General features: G+C 45.7%; 1 protein-coding gene across 4 annotated transcripts in view; it reads left to right on the top strand.

The window, feature by feature from the left end:
* pikfyve (phosphoinositide kinase, FYVE finger containing) overlaps positions 1-13,508 on the top strand; it is a 132,090-nt gene that overhangs the window by 36,456 nt on the left and 82,126 nt on the right. For all 4 annotated transcript variants that reach the window (XM_072261533.1, XM_072261532.1, XM_072261530.1 and 1 more), the window contains exon 7: positions 1,241-1,330. In XM_072261533.1, coding sequence (XP_072117634.1) covers positions 1,241-1,330 — 90 coding nt within the window. The remainder of the gene's footprint in view (positions 1-1,240; positions 1,331-13,508) is intronic.

Here is a 13,508-nt window from a genome sequence, read left to right as displayed (position 1 = left end):
AGATTGGAAGGAGAATCCCTGAATATGGTCCAGTCTACTGACTGAAAGCAGTCTGTAAGTGCTCCTCCCCCTCTCTTGACCATACATTCTTGGTCCATGGGACTGGTGCTGCAACCTTTAGTCTCTACCTATATGCCAGGAGTAGTACAGCTGGGTGATCAGCCTTTCCAAAGAGTGGCTGTGGGGTGGCATGGTAAGCATTCTTGTTGATGGTGTAACAGTGGTCAAGTGTGTTGGATCCTCTGGTTCCACAGGTGATATGTTGGTGGTAGTTGTTCAGAGATGTCTTCAAGCTGGCCTGGTTCAAATTCCCTGCAATGATAGGGAAGACATCGGGTGCCCTGTTTCATGACTGCTGATCACGGTACTTTGCTCCTCCATTGCTGCCTGACATTGGCCTGAGGTAGAATCTCACTAGGATGATGGTGGAAAACTCCGTCAGCAGATAAAATAGATGATACTTGACTGCTGGATGTTTTAGGTCGGTTGAGCAGGACTGAGACAGAACCATCATGTCTGTGCAGCACAATGAGTTAATCATGAAGCACACACTCTCTCCTCTGACTTTTAAATGACTCAACTAACCTATCTTTATGCTGAAGCTATTGGGCTGCAGCGCTGGGTCCAAAATGGCAAGGGTTAGCCATGTTTCTATGAAGTAAAGTACACATTAGTCCCTAGTGTCCCTCTGGTACTGCAGTCCTGCTCTGAGGTCTTCAACTTTATTCTCCAGAGACTGTACATTTGTCGGCAGGATTGTTAGCAGTGGGGGGTATAGTGTCTCTGCTGTTCAGTTGTACCTGAGCCCAGCACTCCTCCCTGCTTCATTTTCCTTCAGGGGGAACTACACTCGCAATCTGAGTCTGCTGTCTGGAGTTCATTGATTTGAGGATCGAAAGTTTTTTTTTAATGTCTTAGAACGTTTACAAGAGCTATATACCTTATCTAACATAATTATTTAGTGGCTATCATTGGGTTGGAAGTGAATAATAATTACAACAAAGATCCTTGAGTTTCTCTTCAATTACACCTCTTACTGGTAATGCATTAGTGATCAAAAAAGCCTACCTATTAACTCACAATTTTGTATAAGGACAGGCAAAATTAAGCAAATTAATTGAATGATATCTGAACACTGTTGCTTTTGATTTGCAATTTTAAATATATATGATTCATCTGTTCACTATTAATATATTTCTAATAGACACATCCAATTGATTATATGTTTTTTTTTAATTAGCTTGGGTCATCAGGACTCGCAGAATAATGCCTTGACATCACGTCTCACAGCAGTACAAGAAGATGTAGGAATGTCACCTGCACGTAAAAGGTACATGAGAGAAGAATCAGAACTTTGTTCTTGCTTCTTGTAGTATATTTATATTTGTGATTTTTTTTTCTGTGTAAATGATTGCAATTTAAAGATTAATGAAAAAGATGCAAAATGTTGGAAGTACTCAGCAGAATGGGCAGCATCCACAGGGAGGGAAGCAAAATTAAGATTTCAGGTCAATGACCCTTCATCACCTGCTCAGCATTATCCATTTACAGTTTTCCCCCGCCATCCAAAGGTAGAGAGTTCCTATGAAACGGTTCGTAAGCTGAAATGTCATAAAGCGAAGAAGCAATTACCATTTATTTATATGGGAAAATATTGTGAGCGTTCGCAGACCCAAAAATAACCTACCAAATAACATTAAAACCTAAAATAACAGTAACATATAGTAAAAGCAGGAATGATATGATAAATACACAGCCTATATAAAGTAGAAATACTTCTCTACAACGATTGCCTGCACAGATCTCCGTAGTGAAAATCTCATGCAAGCGCTGTTGGCATAAACGCACTCTCCAGTAACCCTTAAGCTATGAAGCTGCCAAATCTACCAAGTGACATGTAAAAACACAGAGCCTATATAAAGTAGAAATAATGTATGTACAATATAGTATCACTTACCGGAATTGGGAAAACACTGCCGAGCACACTGATGATGGTGCGTTAGACTGAGTCATCGCAGGCTGGGTGGTGCAGTGGCCCCCGCCCTCCGGGCCACAGACCCGATACATAGCCATGAAGAATGCAGCGGTAGCCGGGAGGCACACAGCAAATCTTAAGAAAAAAGCTGAAATAAACATGCTAATTAATTAGGTGCTGCCCGGCACATAAATGTCGGCGCAGATCAGAGGCAATTGCCAATTGCATCGCCTCTGATCTGGGCCGACAATTACGTGCTAGGCAGCACCTAATTAATTAGCATGTTTATTTAGGCTTTTTTCTTAAAGATATGCTGTGTGCCTCCCAGCTACCGCTGCGTTCTTCGCAAATCGGTACAGTATCTGTCCGGGGCCCGGGTGTTGGGGTGGTGGGACATGGGGGTGTCATCTCATCGTCGATCAGGGCAGGCAGCTCACCTTCTCCTATGACTGCCCGCCTTGATGTTGAAGGTCGAGGTTCGTCATCTGCTGTGGCTGATGTGGAAGGCTTGCTTGACTGCTGAGCCTCGCGCATTTTTCTCTCATACAGTTGTTTGTAAGCACTCAAACCATCCTGCAAATATCCCCTAAAACTACGTACTCTTTCAAAATTAAAGTCGTACTTTATCATTGCAGCGAAAATCTCACGCAGTTGCTTCACTTTCTGCATTCGGTTTCGATTGTTATCCTTTCCTCGTCCAATTGCATCAGCTCTTCATCTATCAGTTCTTGGTCATGGGATGCTAAAACCTCTTCAACATCATCTTCGTCAACTTCCACAAGTCAAACTCACTTTGTCCTTGCTTCGTTCACCACGATCGAAACGCTTAATTATGTCTAGTTTTACGCTAAGTGTAACACCCTTACTCTTTCAGGCTTTTCCGACACCTTAGAACTCATCTTGCTAACGGTTGCTCAATGCAACGTGTTTAAGCAATGCCGTTCCGAATCCGGGGCAGAGCGGCTGCTCGAGGCGTGCGCTGATTTTTTATCACGCGCTGCCTTTCTTCCTAACAGTGAAAACACCTTCTGAAGGCGAAAAAAAGGTACTAATGTAGGTCTTTCGTAACAGTGAGGTTTCGTAAAGCGAACGTTCAAAAAGCGGGAGACACCTGTATATTTCAGATTTCAAGACCCTTTCCCTAATAGTTTGCATGTAAAATAAATATGGAATTGTTGATTCCTTTGTAAATGTCTCCCTTTCCACACAAGACCAATGTCTAATCCAATTTACTACCTTATCTTGACGGAACCTTCTTGACCAACCCCCTATGCGGGACCTTGTCAGATGCCTTGCTGAAGTCCATGTAGACGCCATTGTTACGTACCCCGTAACTGGGTTGCCAAACCAGCAGAAATGGATCACTCAGTTGGAGTCTGGATTACTAGAACTAAGAAAGTTTTATTAAAGGAACAAGCAACAGAGTAATCGAAAGGATAATAAATGCAACAGTTCAGCAATGATAAACACACGTGCACAGAATTAAGATAACAGGATCAATCAAGCTCTATCGTTGTCTAGGGGTAAATGACCAATTTCAAAGTGACGCAAAGTTCAGTCCAATTTAGTTCAGTTCGCAGTAATCGTTGCCGTGGCGATGGACAATGTGGGGGAAGGAGAGAGAGAACAAGAATGATTGATCATTCAAAACGGCTTCCACACACAGATCTGCGATATTGCTCACAAGCAGCTTTCGGGCGAGTCCTTTGTGATGTCACCTGAGGTCACCGACTGTGACCCCTCCTCCAGATGCAGTCGATCCTCTGCAGTGAACCTGGCACCCAAGCAACGGTGGATACACACCGGGTTCCCGCTGATCGTACCTTTCCACCCTGTGCGTCTATGGCTTGGTTCCACAACCAGCCTTCCAAACAACTCCCGCCGACTTGCGGGCGGCCACCGCTTCCAGGGTCTCGTTACCTCGTGGTGTCGTGTGTGTCTTGCCTTAGCGAACCTGTCCCTTTTTATCCCCCTGCTGGGGTATCGCCTGTCCATCACTTCAAACAGTTCAGGGTTCAAAGGGGGAGCCGATCTTGACAATACCCAGACTGATGTCTCCTTCATTAACATCTCCAAATGCTACTTCATTGTGTTCCTTATCTCTCCCTCTCCTGAAGAGAGGTGGCAGACCAACTGCTGATACCCCCGGTGCCAGCACAGGACAGCTACATCTTAATCTATGTGTATTCTCGTCACACTTCCCCCCCTTTAAGGATTTTTACCAAGGGGTAAAAATTACAAACATGAATACATTATTTGATACACACACAAATATACATCTTTATCAGCTATTTGGCTAATACAGCGTGTTTGAAGCTGTCAACACCTGACAGACAGTCAGCCATCACATTTGCTGTTCCTTTTATATGTGTTATTAATAATCCCTTAGACCAGGCTCCAACTTAGCAAACTTCATAGTGGCCAAAAACACTGATGAATTGCAGTCAATGTGACCTCTCATTTGGTTTTGTCCCGGACCACAATAACAAGGGTCGTCCCATTCCGACTTAGTTTTCTCTCGCAAGGGCTTAGTAGGAGGGGGAGGGGTAGTGACCGCAGAGTTATTGCAAAACTTCCTACAGTACCCCACATCTCCAAGAGCCTTCTGAGGGCCCTCTTGTCTGTCGGGGTTGGGAGGTCAGCGATAGCCTGCACTGTAGCTTGCATGGCTGCCAGCTGCCCCTGTGTCACCACAATTCCCAGGTAAGTGACCTTCGTGTGGCCGAACTCATTTTTTTCAAGGTTCACTATCAAGCTGGCTTCAGACAGCCGTATTAAATTGCCAATACACACCTCTGTATTCGTCAGCCCTTTCGTCACTGAATTACTCATTCTATATGTATGTTGCTTACTAGGCTGACCTATTGTTACAGACACCACCCAACGTCCCAGTTCTTTGCATGGCCTCGGGATAATCAAACACACGGGTGCGAGTCGTTTAATTACTTCTCCTAAAGAGTCGCTTTGTTCGGGGATTAAGGGAGAGACCTTATCAGCAGACCTGGCCAAAACAATAGCCTTCTCCCATCTGATCGATACCATACTAATCTTTTCAAAATGGTGTTTTTCTCTTATCAGGGGGCCCCTAGCTTCATTGATTTCCACGCTAACCCCGACTAGGTTTGTTAGCAGATCAAAAACCTGTGACCGTCCCAGTTCGTGTCGGGCATAATCAATAACATCCTTCCCCCTGGGCAGCTGGTAAATCTCTTTCATGATTCCACCAACTGTTTCCTCCAGCACCGCAAAATGTCCACCGGGGGGTACCTTGTGGGCCAGGTTAAAAACCTCATCCCCATAACTCTTTTGCACCACCCCCCATTCCTCATCTGCGGGCACGGCACTTGGTCTCCCTTGCTTCCTTAGCACTTCCTCCTCCACACAATAGCCTACTAGTTCCCTTGTCAAGTCTGTGTCAGAGAGAGCTGTCGCTGCCAAAACCATCAGCCCCTCGTCTCGCTCCCGCGCCTGCACAAATTCTTTCCTGGCTAATGCTACGTCTGTCCCAGCTCCCTCACTACCTCTTGTCTTACTACACTCCTTCTTTTCATTTTCTACCCCCTCCTCGTACAAGGTTGGCAGAAACGCCTCAGCTAAATTTACCACCGCAGCCCCATGATGAACCTGTGAGTCCATGGGCGGGGCCTCAATGCTGGCAGGCTGACCTGTCAATCTCACGACTGGGAACACGATTCCCCCGGCGACGTCATTACCGAGCAAGACTTCCAAGCCTTTCATTGGTAATTCGGACCTCACCCCGATCGTGACTAGTCCAGAGACCAGGTTGCTTTGTAAGTGTACCTGGTGCAAAGGGACTGTCTCTGTCCCTTCTCCAATACCTTTGACCTTGACCTCCCCAGTCCGGGTCTCTGAGCTAAACTCTAATACACTTTTCAGTATTAGTGACTGACACGCTCCCGTGTCTCTCCAGATCCGCACTGGAACTGGTTTTAACCCCTCCTTTACTGACACCAATCCGGCCGAGATAAACTTCCCATGCCCTTCCTGAACTTTGGCAGACCTGTCCTTCCCTAGCGGTTCGTTTACCAGCTTGATACAGCCAGTCAAAATCGCTGTCTTCCCTTTTCCCGTCTCCTTCTTTGGGGCAAAGCACCTGGACGCAAGGTGTCCGACTTTCCCGCAATTATAACAGACGACCCCAGGAGACTTCCTGCCAGACTGCTCCCGGTCTACCTTATCCTTCTCACTAGTCCCTGGCTTACTTTCTGACTTTTCCGGCGGACTCTCCCCGCCGTCCTGACTACCCTTCTGTTAGCCTATACTTGGGGCAAACTTCATTTTATGCATCAACGCATACTCATCCGCTAACTTAGCAGTTGCGGCTAACGTGGCTGCCTCTTTCTCATCGAGGTAGGGTCTCATACCCTCAGGGACACAACCTTTAAACTGCTCAATCAGGATCAGCTGTAGCAGTCTGTCATAATCCCCCTCTACCCCCTTCGAGGTGCACCAACGCTCACAATATGTCTGCATCTCACGGGCAAACTCTAAATTCGTGCGGTCCCACTGCTTCGTCGCATTCCGGAACCTCTGCCGGTATGCCTCCGGGACCAACTCATAAATCCTGAGGATGGCCTCTTTCACCACCTCATACCTGTGGGCATCTTCCGCGGACAAAGCTGAGTAAGCTTCTTGGGCTTTCCCTTTCAGTACACTCTGAAGCAAAACAACCCACTTATCCCTCGGCCAGTCCTGACTTATAGCCACTTTTTCGAAATGGAGAAAGTACCGATCCACGTCGGTATCGTCAAATGGGGGAACCAGCCTAACCTCCTGGGTCGCCCGGAACCCTCCACCTTGGTTCGGCACGAGCCCCTGCTCTGCCCTTATCTTTAACTTCTCCAGCTCGAATTCCCTTTCCCTCTGTTTCTCCTCTCGCTCCCACTGTCTCCCTCTCTCTCTCCTGCCTTTCTAACTCTCTCTCTTGCCTTTCTAACTCCAACTGTCTGTCCCTTTCTTTCCCTTCTCGCTCCAACTGCTGTACCCGGAACTTGTGCTCGAGTCTCAGTTTTTCAAGTTGCACCTGTGCCGCGTCTCTGGCAGGTTTCTCAATAGACACCACCTCCAGCTCACCTTGGGGAAACACACCTTTTGATACATAGTGCTCTACAATAGCTCTGTGTATCTCCTCTCTCCTCATTGTCGACTTCCCCTTATCAAGATTCAACCGTTTGGCCACAGCTACCAATTCCGATTTCCTGGCATCCTCTAATGCCTCCAAGGTTGGCGCCTTTATAAATTTCTCAGCCTCCATTTCTGCTGTTTGTCTTTTCTTTCTTTCAGGAATTTTGACCCAATCAATTTACTCCGTCCCAAATTTAGCGTTCAAAATCGCGGACGAGAACCCCACTTATGTTACGTACCCCGTAACTGGGTTGCCAAACCAGCAGAAATGGATCACTCAGTTGGAGTCTGGATTACTAGAACTAAGAAAGTTTTATTAAAGGAACAAGCAACAGAGTAATCGAAAGAATAATAAATGCAACAGTTCAGCAATGATAAACACATGTGCACAGAATTAAGATAACAGGATCAATCAAGTTCTATCGTTGTCTAGGGGTAAATGACCAATTTCAAAGTGACGCAAAGTTCAGTCCAATTTAGTTCAGTTTGCAGTAATCGTTGCCGTGGCGATGGACAATGTGGGGGAAGGAGAGAGAGAACAAGAACGAATGATCATTCAAAACGGCTTCCACACACAGATCTGCGATATTGCTCACAAGCAGCTTTCGGGCGAGTCCTTTGTGATGTCACCTGAGGTCACCGACTGTGACCCCGCCTCCAGATGCGGTCGATCCTCTGCAGTGAACCTGGCACCCAAGCAAGGGTGGACACACACCGGGTTCCCGCTGATCGTACCCTTCCACCCTGTGCGTCTATGGCTTGGTTCCGCAACCAGTCTTCCAAACGACTCCCGCCGACTTGCGGGGGGGCACCGCTTCCAGGGTCTCGTTACCTCGTGGTGTCATGTGTGTCTTGCCTTAGCGAACCTGTCCCTTTTTATCCCCCTGCTGGGGTATCTCCTGTCCATCACTTCAAACAGTTCAGGGTTCAAAGGAGGAGCCAATCTTGACAATACCCAGACTGATGTCTCCTTCATTAACATCTCCAAATGCTACTTCATTGTGTTCCTTATCTCTCCCTCTCCTGAAGAGAGGTGGCAGACCAACTGCTGATACCCCCGGTGCCAGCACAGGACAGCTACATCTTAATCTATGTGTATTCTCGTCACACCATCCACTGTCTTGCCTTCGTCAACTTTCCTGGCAATTTCCTTGAAGACCTCTATAAGATTGGTTAGACACGACCCACAACACAAAGCCTTGCTGACTATCCTTAATCAGTCCATGTCTATCCAAATATTCATATCTAGTCCTTCCAATAACTTTCCCACTACTGTAGTCAGACTCACCAGCCTATAATTTCCTGCTTTATTTTTATTCTTTCTTAAACAGAGGAACAACATTTGGCTCTCTTCCAATCCTCTGGTACCTCACCTATCGCTAAGGATGCGGCACGGCGGCAGCAGCCTTTCGGATCTGGTGCTACTTTAATTTAGTTTTTTAATTTAATTTTAAGGCACAATTAGGGTTTAGGGCAATGGATAACAGAGCGACTATCTACCATCGCCAGATACTGCTACAATACAGATTGCCCAAAAGCAAACCTTCATGAAGATCTGCAGGTTAAATTGTGCGACCTTGGCTTGCTGAGAGAATCAGGCCCGCAGTCCTCGGAGTCGCCTGATGCCAGTGGCCGGAGGTGGGGACGTTGTAAGCGGTGTGCAAGGAAGCAGAAGCGAGGCGAGCGGGCAGGAGTCCGTGCCAGGAAAAAAGCAACCCCTAGCCGGCTGGCTCTCCCGTCCATTCTGCCCTCCGATGGACATTAAATTGGACTACATCTGATTCCAATGAAATACTCGGCGGGAGTACAGCTGTTTATTTATGTAACAGTTTTTCCCTCAAGCCATCGGACTACCAACCTACTGCCCTCCGCTGTGCCTATTGTTTATTATTTATTGTAATGCCTGCACTGGTCTGTGTACTTTATGCAGTCCTGGGTAGGTCTGTAGTCTAGTGTAATTTTTGTGTTGTTTTATGTAGTTCGGTGTAGTTTTTGTATTGTTCATGTAGCACTATGGTCCTGAAAAATGTCTCGTTTTTACTGTGTACTGTACCAGCAGTTATGGTCGAAATGACAATAAAAAGTGACTTGACTTAACTGTTAAAGTTGGCCCTTCTCCAATTTAGAATTTCAACCCGTGGACCAGATCTATCTTTTGTGTATTTACTTTGGAAACGAATGCCATTGTGGTTGCTAGATATAAAGTGTTCCCCTACACAAGCTTTTGTCACCTGCCCTGTCTCATTCCCTAATAGCAGATCAAATATCGCACACTCTCTTGTTGGGATTTCTATGTACTGATTAAGAAAACTTTCCTGAACACATTTGATAAACTCAACCCCATCTAGTTCTTTTACAGTATGGGAGTCCCAGTCAATATATGGAAAGTTAAAATCACCTACTATAACATCCCCCTGCAACTCTAATTTAAAACACCCCCCCCGCCCCGCCACCACACTGTGCGTCACTAGCAAACATTCCTGCTTATTAATCCCCTTCCATTTCAGGTGGAAACTGTCTCTTCTGTACAGGTCCTACCTTCTCTGGAAGAGAGTGCAATGATCCAAAAATCTGATGCCTTCCCTCCTACACAAACTCTTTAGCCATGTGTTAAACTGTATAATCTTCCTAGTTCTGGCCTCACGAGCATGTGGCACAGGTAGCAATCCTGAGATCACAACCCTAGAGGTCCTACTCTTAACTTAGTACTTAACACCCTGAACTCACTTTGCAGAACCTCATCATTCTTCCTACATATGTATTCCATCTTCCCCCCCCCCCCCCCAAACAGCATCCAGAGTGGTATAGCTGTTGTTGAAGGGGATGGCCGTAGGGGGTACTCCGTACTTGCTGTTTAACCCCTTTCCCTTTCCTGACTGTCACCCAGTTTCTTGTGTCCTGCACCTTGGGTGTAACTACCTTTCTATATGTCCTATCTATCACCTGCTTGGCCTCCCCTCAGCCTTCCGAAGTTGATGATAGCAAGACAGTGGATGTCGTCTATGTTGACTTTAGGAAAGCCTTTGTAAAGGTCTCGCAAAGGAGATTAGTCAAGAAGGTTCAGCCACTCAGCATTCAGGATGAGGAAGTAAATTGGGTCAGACATTGTTTCGCAGGAGAACAGAAAGAATGGTGGTAAGTGGTTCCGTCTCTGATTGGAAGCCTGTGATAAGTATTGTGCCACAGGGATCAGTGCTAGGTCCATTGTTGTTTGTCACCTACATCAACAATCTTCATAATAATGTAGTAAACTGGATTATCAAAGCTTGCAATGGGATCTGAACCAGCTGGATAAATGGGCTGAAGAATTGTGGATAGAATTTAGCAGAGACAAGTGTAGGTGGTACATGTTGGGAGGAGAAATCAGGGTAGGACTCTACATTGAGCAGTAAGAGACTGGGAAGTCTGGTAGAATAGAGAGACCTGGGAATACAGATTCGTAATTCCTTGAAAGTGGCATCACGAGTAGAAAGGGGTGCAAAGAGAGCTCTTGGCACATTTGCCTTAATAGATTAAAGTATTGAGTAAGTAGGGCCTGTTTTTGTGCTGTACTGCTCTATATCTCCATGGCCTTCCATTTCCCTGATTCATATGCCTATCTAAACATCTGTTAAAAATCCCAAATGTTTTTGTCTTTACCGCCTCTACCATCACCTAGGCAGCGCATTCTGGACACCCACTACTATGTGTTTTAAAAAAAACACACCCAAAAAAAACATGCCTCTTGCATCTCCTTTGAACTTGCACCCTTTCACCTTAAATGCCTGCTCTTGGTTCAACCCTGGGTGAAAAAAGTACTGTCTGTGTACTCTATCTATGCCTCTCATAATCTTATAAATCTCTATCAGATGTCCCTCGGCTTTTGCAACTCCAGAGAAAACAGCTCAAGTTTGTTCATTCTCTCATTTTTGCACATGCCCTCTAATCTAGACAGCATCCTAGTAAACATCTTCTGCACCCTTTCCAAAGTCTCGACGTCCTTTCTATAATGTGGCTACCAGACTGTATGCAATATTCCAGGCGTGGTCTAATTAGAGTTTGATAAAGCTGCAAAATAACTTCCTGACCTTTGTACTCAGTGCCTCAACTAATAAGGGCAAGCATGCCATATGCCTTCTTAACCACTCTATCAACTAGTGTAGCTACAGAGTAATGAATTTGGACACCAAGATCACTCTGCTCATCAACATCAGCTCCTCACCAGTCCTCTGGGACCCTGTCTGTGGCTAGAGAAGACACAAAAATATTGGTTAGGTCCCCAGCAATCTCATATCTTGCCTCTCACAATAACATTAATGCTCTTTAAGAAACCCAGCACTACCTCCTTTACCTTGAAATGCTCTAGCATATTAATATGCCCGGCACTGATCTTCCTGTCCTTCACGTCCTTCCCCTTGTTAAGTATTGACAAAAAGTACTCTAAGGACCTCACCAAAATCCTATACATACAAGCAAACGTTCCCCCTTTATTCTTGAGTAGTGCTACTCTCTCTCTAGTTATCTTGCTCTTGTTGTATGTATTCAATGCCTTGGGATTCTTTCTTATCCTACTTGCTAAGACTTTTCATGGCCCCTCCTGGCTTTGCTAATTCTCCTTCTTGAGTTCTTTTCTGGCTTCTTTATAATTCTCAAGGGCTCTGTTTGATTCTAGCTTCCTTAGTTTTACATACTTTTCCTTTTTCTTCTTGACTAAATTCATCACCTCTTCAACATCCAAGGTACTCTTACCTTGTTATCTTTGTCTTTCCTTCTGACTGGAACATGTCTGTCCTATACTCTGTGCATTTGGTCCTTAAACACCCTCCACATGTCAGAGGTAGATTTGCCCAAAAACAGCTGTTCCCAATTAACTCTCCCTAATTCCTGCCTAATGCTCTCATAATTTACCCTGGTTCAATTTAATACTCTCCTGCAATTTCAAACGCTCATTATCTGTAGCTATCTTAAAACTTGAGAGAGTCATGATCATTGTTCCCTAACTACCCACTGAACGGTCGGTCATCTTGCCAGGCTCGTTACCACCAGGTCTAGTACAACACCTCCTCTTGTTTGCCAATCCACGTATTGATTTAGGAAATCCTCCAGGATGCATCTAGCAAATTCCATCTCATCGCCACCTTCTGATGTGCTGCTCTGGTTCTTATCCCCTTGCCAAACTATTCTAAACCTCCTTGGGTGGCACTAGTAAATCTCCCAGCCAGGATATTGGTTTGCCTTCAGTTTGTATGCAACCCGTCCCTCTTGTACAGGTCATCCCTGCCCCAGTGATTCAAGAACTTGAAACTCTGCCCCCTGCACCAGACCCTTAGCCACTCGTTTACCTGTATTATCATCATATTTCTACCCTGACTGGCATGTGGCACCAGGGAGTAATCCAGAGATTGCTACCTTGGAGGTCCTGCTCTTCAGCCTCTTTCCTAATTCCCTATACTCACTGTGCAGGATCTCTTCCTCCCGTTCTACCTATGCCATTAGTGCCGATCTGCACTAAAACTTCTTGACTGCTCGCTCTTCCCCCTTGAGAATGTTCTGCAGCCACTCCAAGACATTCTGGACCATAGCATCTGAGAGGCAACACACAATCCTGGCATCCCTTTTGTGACCACAGAATCTCCTGTCTATCCCCATATCAAATCTCCTATTACTATCGCTCATCTTGACTTTACCTTTCCCCACTGAGCCTCAGAGTTGGCCACGGTGCCACTGGCCTGACTGCTGCTGCTGCTAGTCCTTGTTAGGTCAATCCCTTCCCTCCACCCCCCCATGCCCCCCCCCCCAGCAGTATCCAAAGAGATACTTATATGCAGACATGCATGTTGCTGAGGGAAATAGCCACAGGGAAACTCCACACTGACTGCTTACTCCTCTTGCTTCTCCTGCTGATCACACGTGTTCTATCTGAAGCCTTCACAGTGTGTGTGACCACCTCAGAAAAAGTCATCTCTGAGGTTTTCAGACTCCCTTTGGTGCTGAGTGTCCCTAGCTGCAGCTCCAGTTCCTTGACCTGGTCAGTCGGGAGCTGAAGTTGGGTGCACTTCTGCAGATGTAGTCATCAGGCAGACTGTTGGGCACCCTGAATTCCCACATTTTACAGGAGGAGCATTCCACTGCATTAACTACCATCCTTTCTACACTGAATTAAGCAGTAAGGATTTATGAACAACATTTTAAAAAAAAAGCTCATCTTGTTCTGGCCTGTGTCTTCTCTCTGAAACCTTTGAGTTTCACACTCATTTAGGTCACTTACTTAACCTCTTCTCGCTGTGTTTGTTACACCTTTGGGCTTAACCCCTCAAGCTTAAATTCTACAATCAAATAAGTTATTCCAAATGACCCAGCATGTTGAGTGAAAAGATTGGTACTATATTTACTTCTATAATACTCTGTT

This window comes from Mobula birostris, chromosome 6 (assembly GCF_030028105.1).
Source record: "Mobula birostris isolate sMobBir1 chromosome 6, sMobBir1.hap1, whole genome shotgun sequence".
NCBI lineage: Eukaryota > Metazoa > Chordata > Chondrichthyes > Myliobatiformes > Myliobatidae > Mobula > Mobula birostris.
Note: the sequence above shows the minus strand (reverse complement) of the source record. Positions and strands in the feature narration are given on the sequence as shown.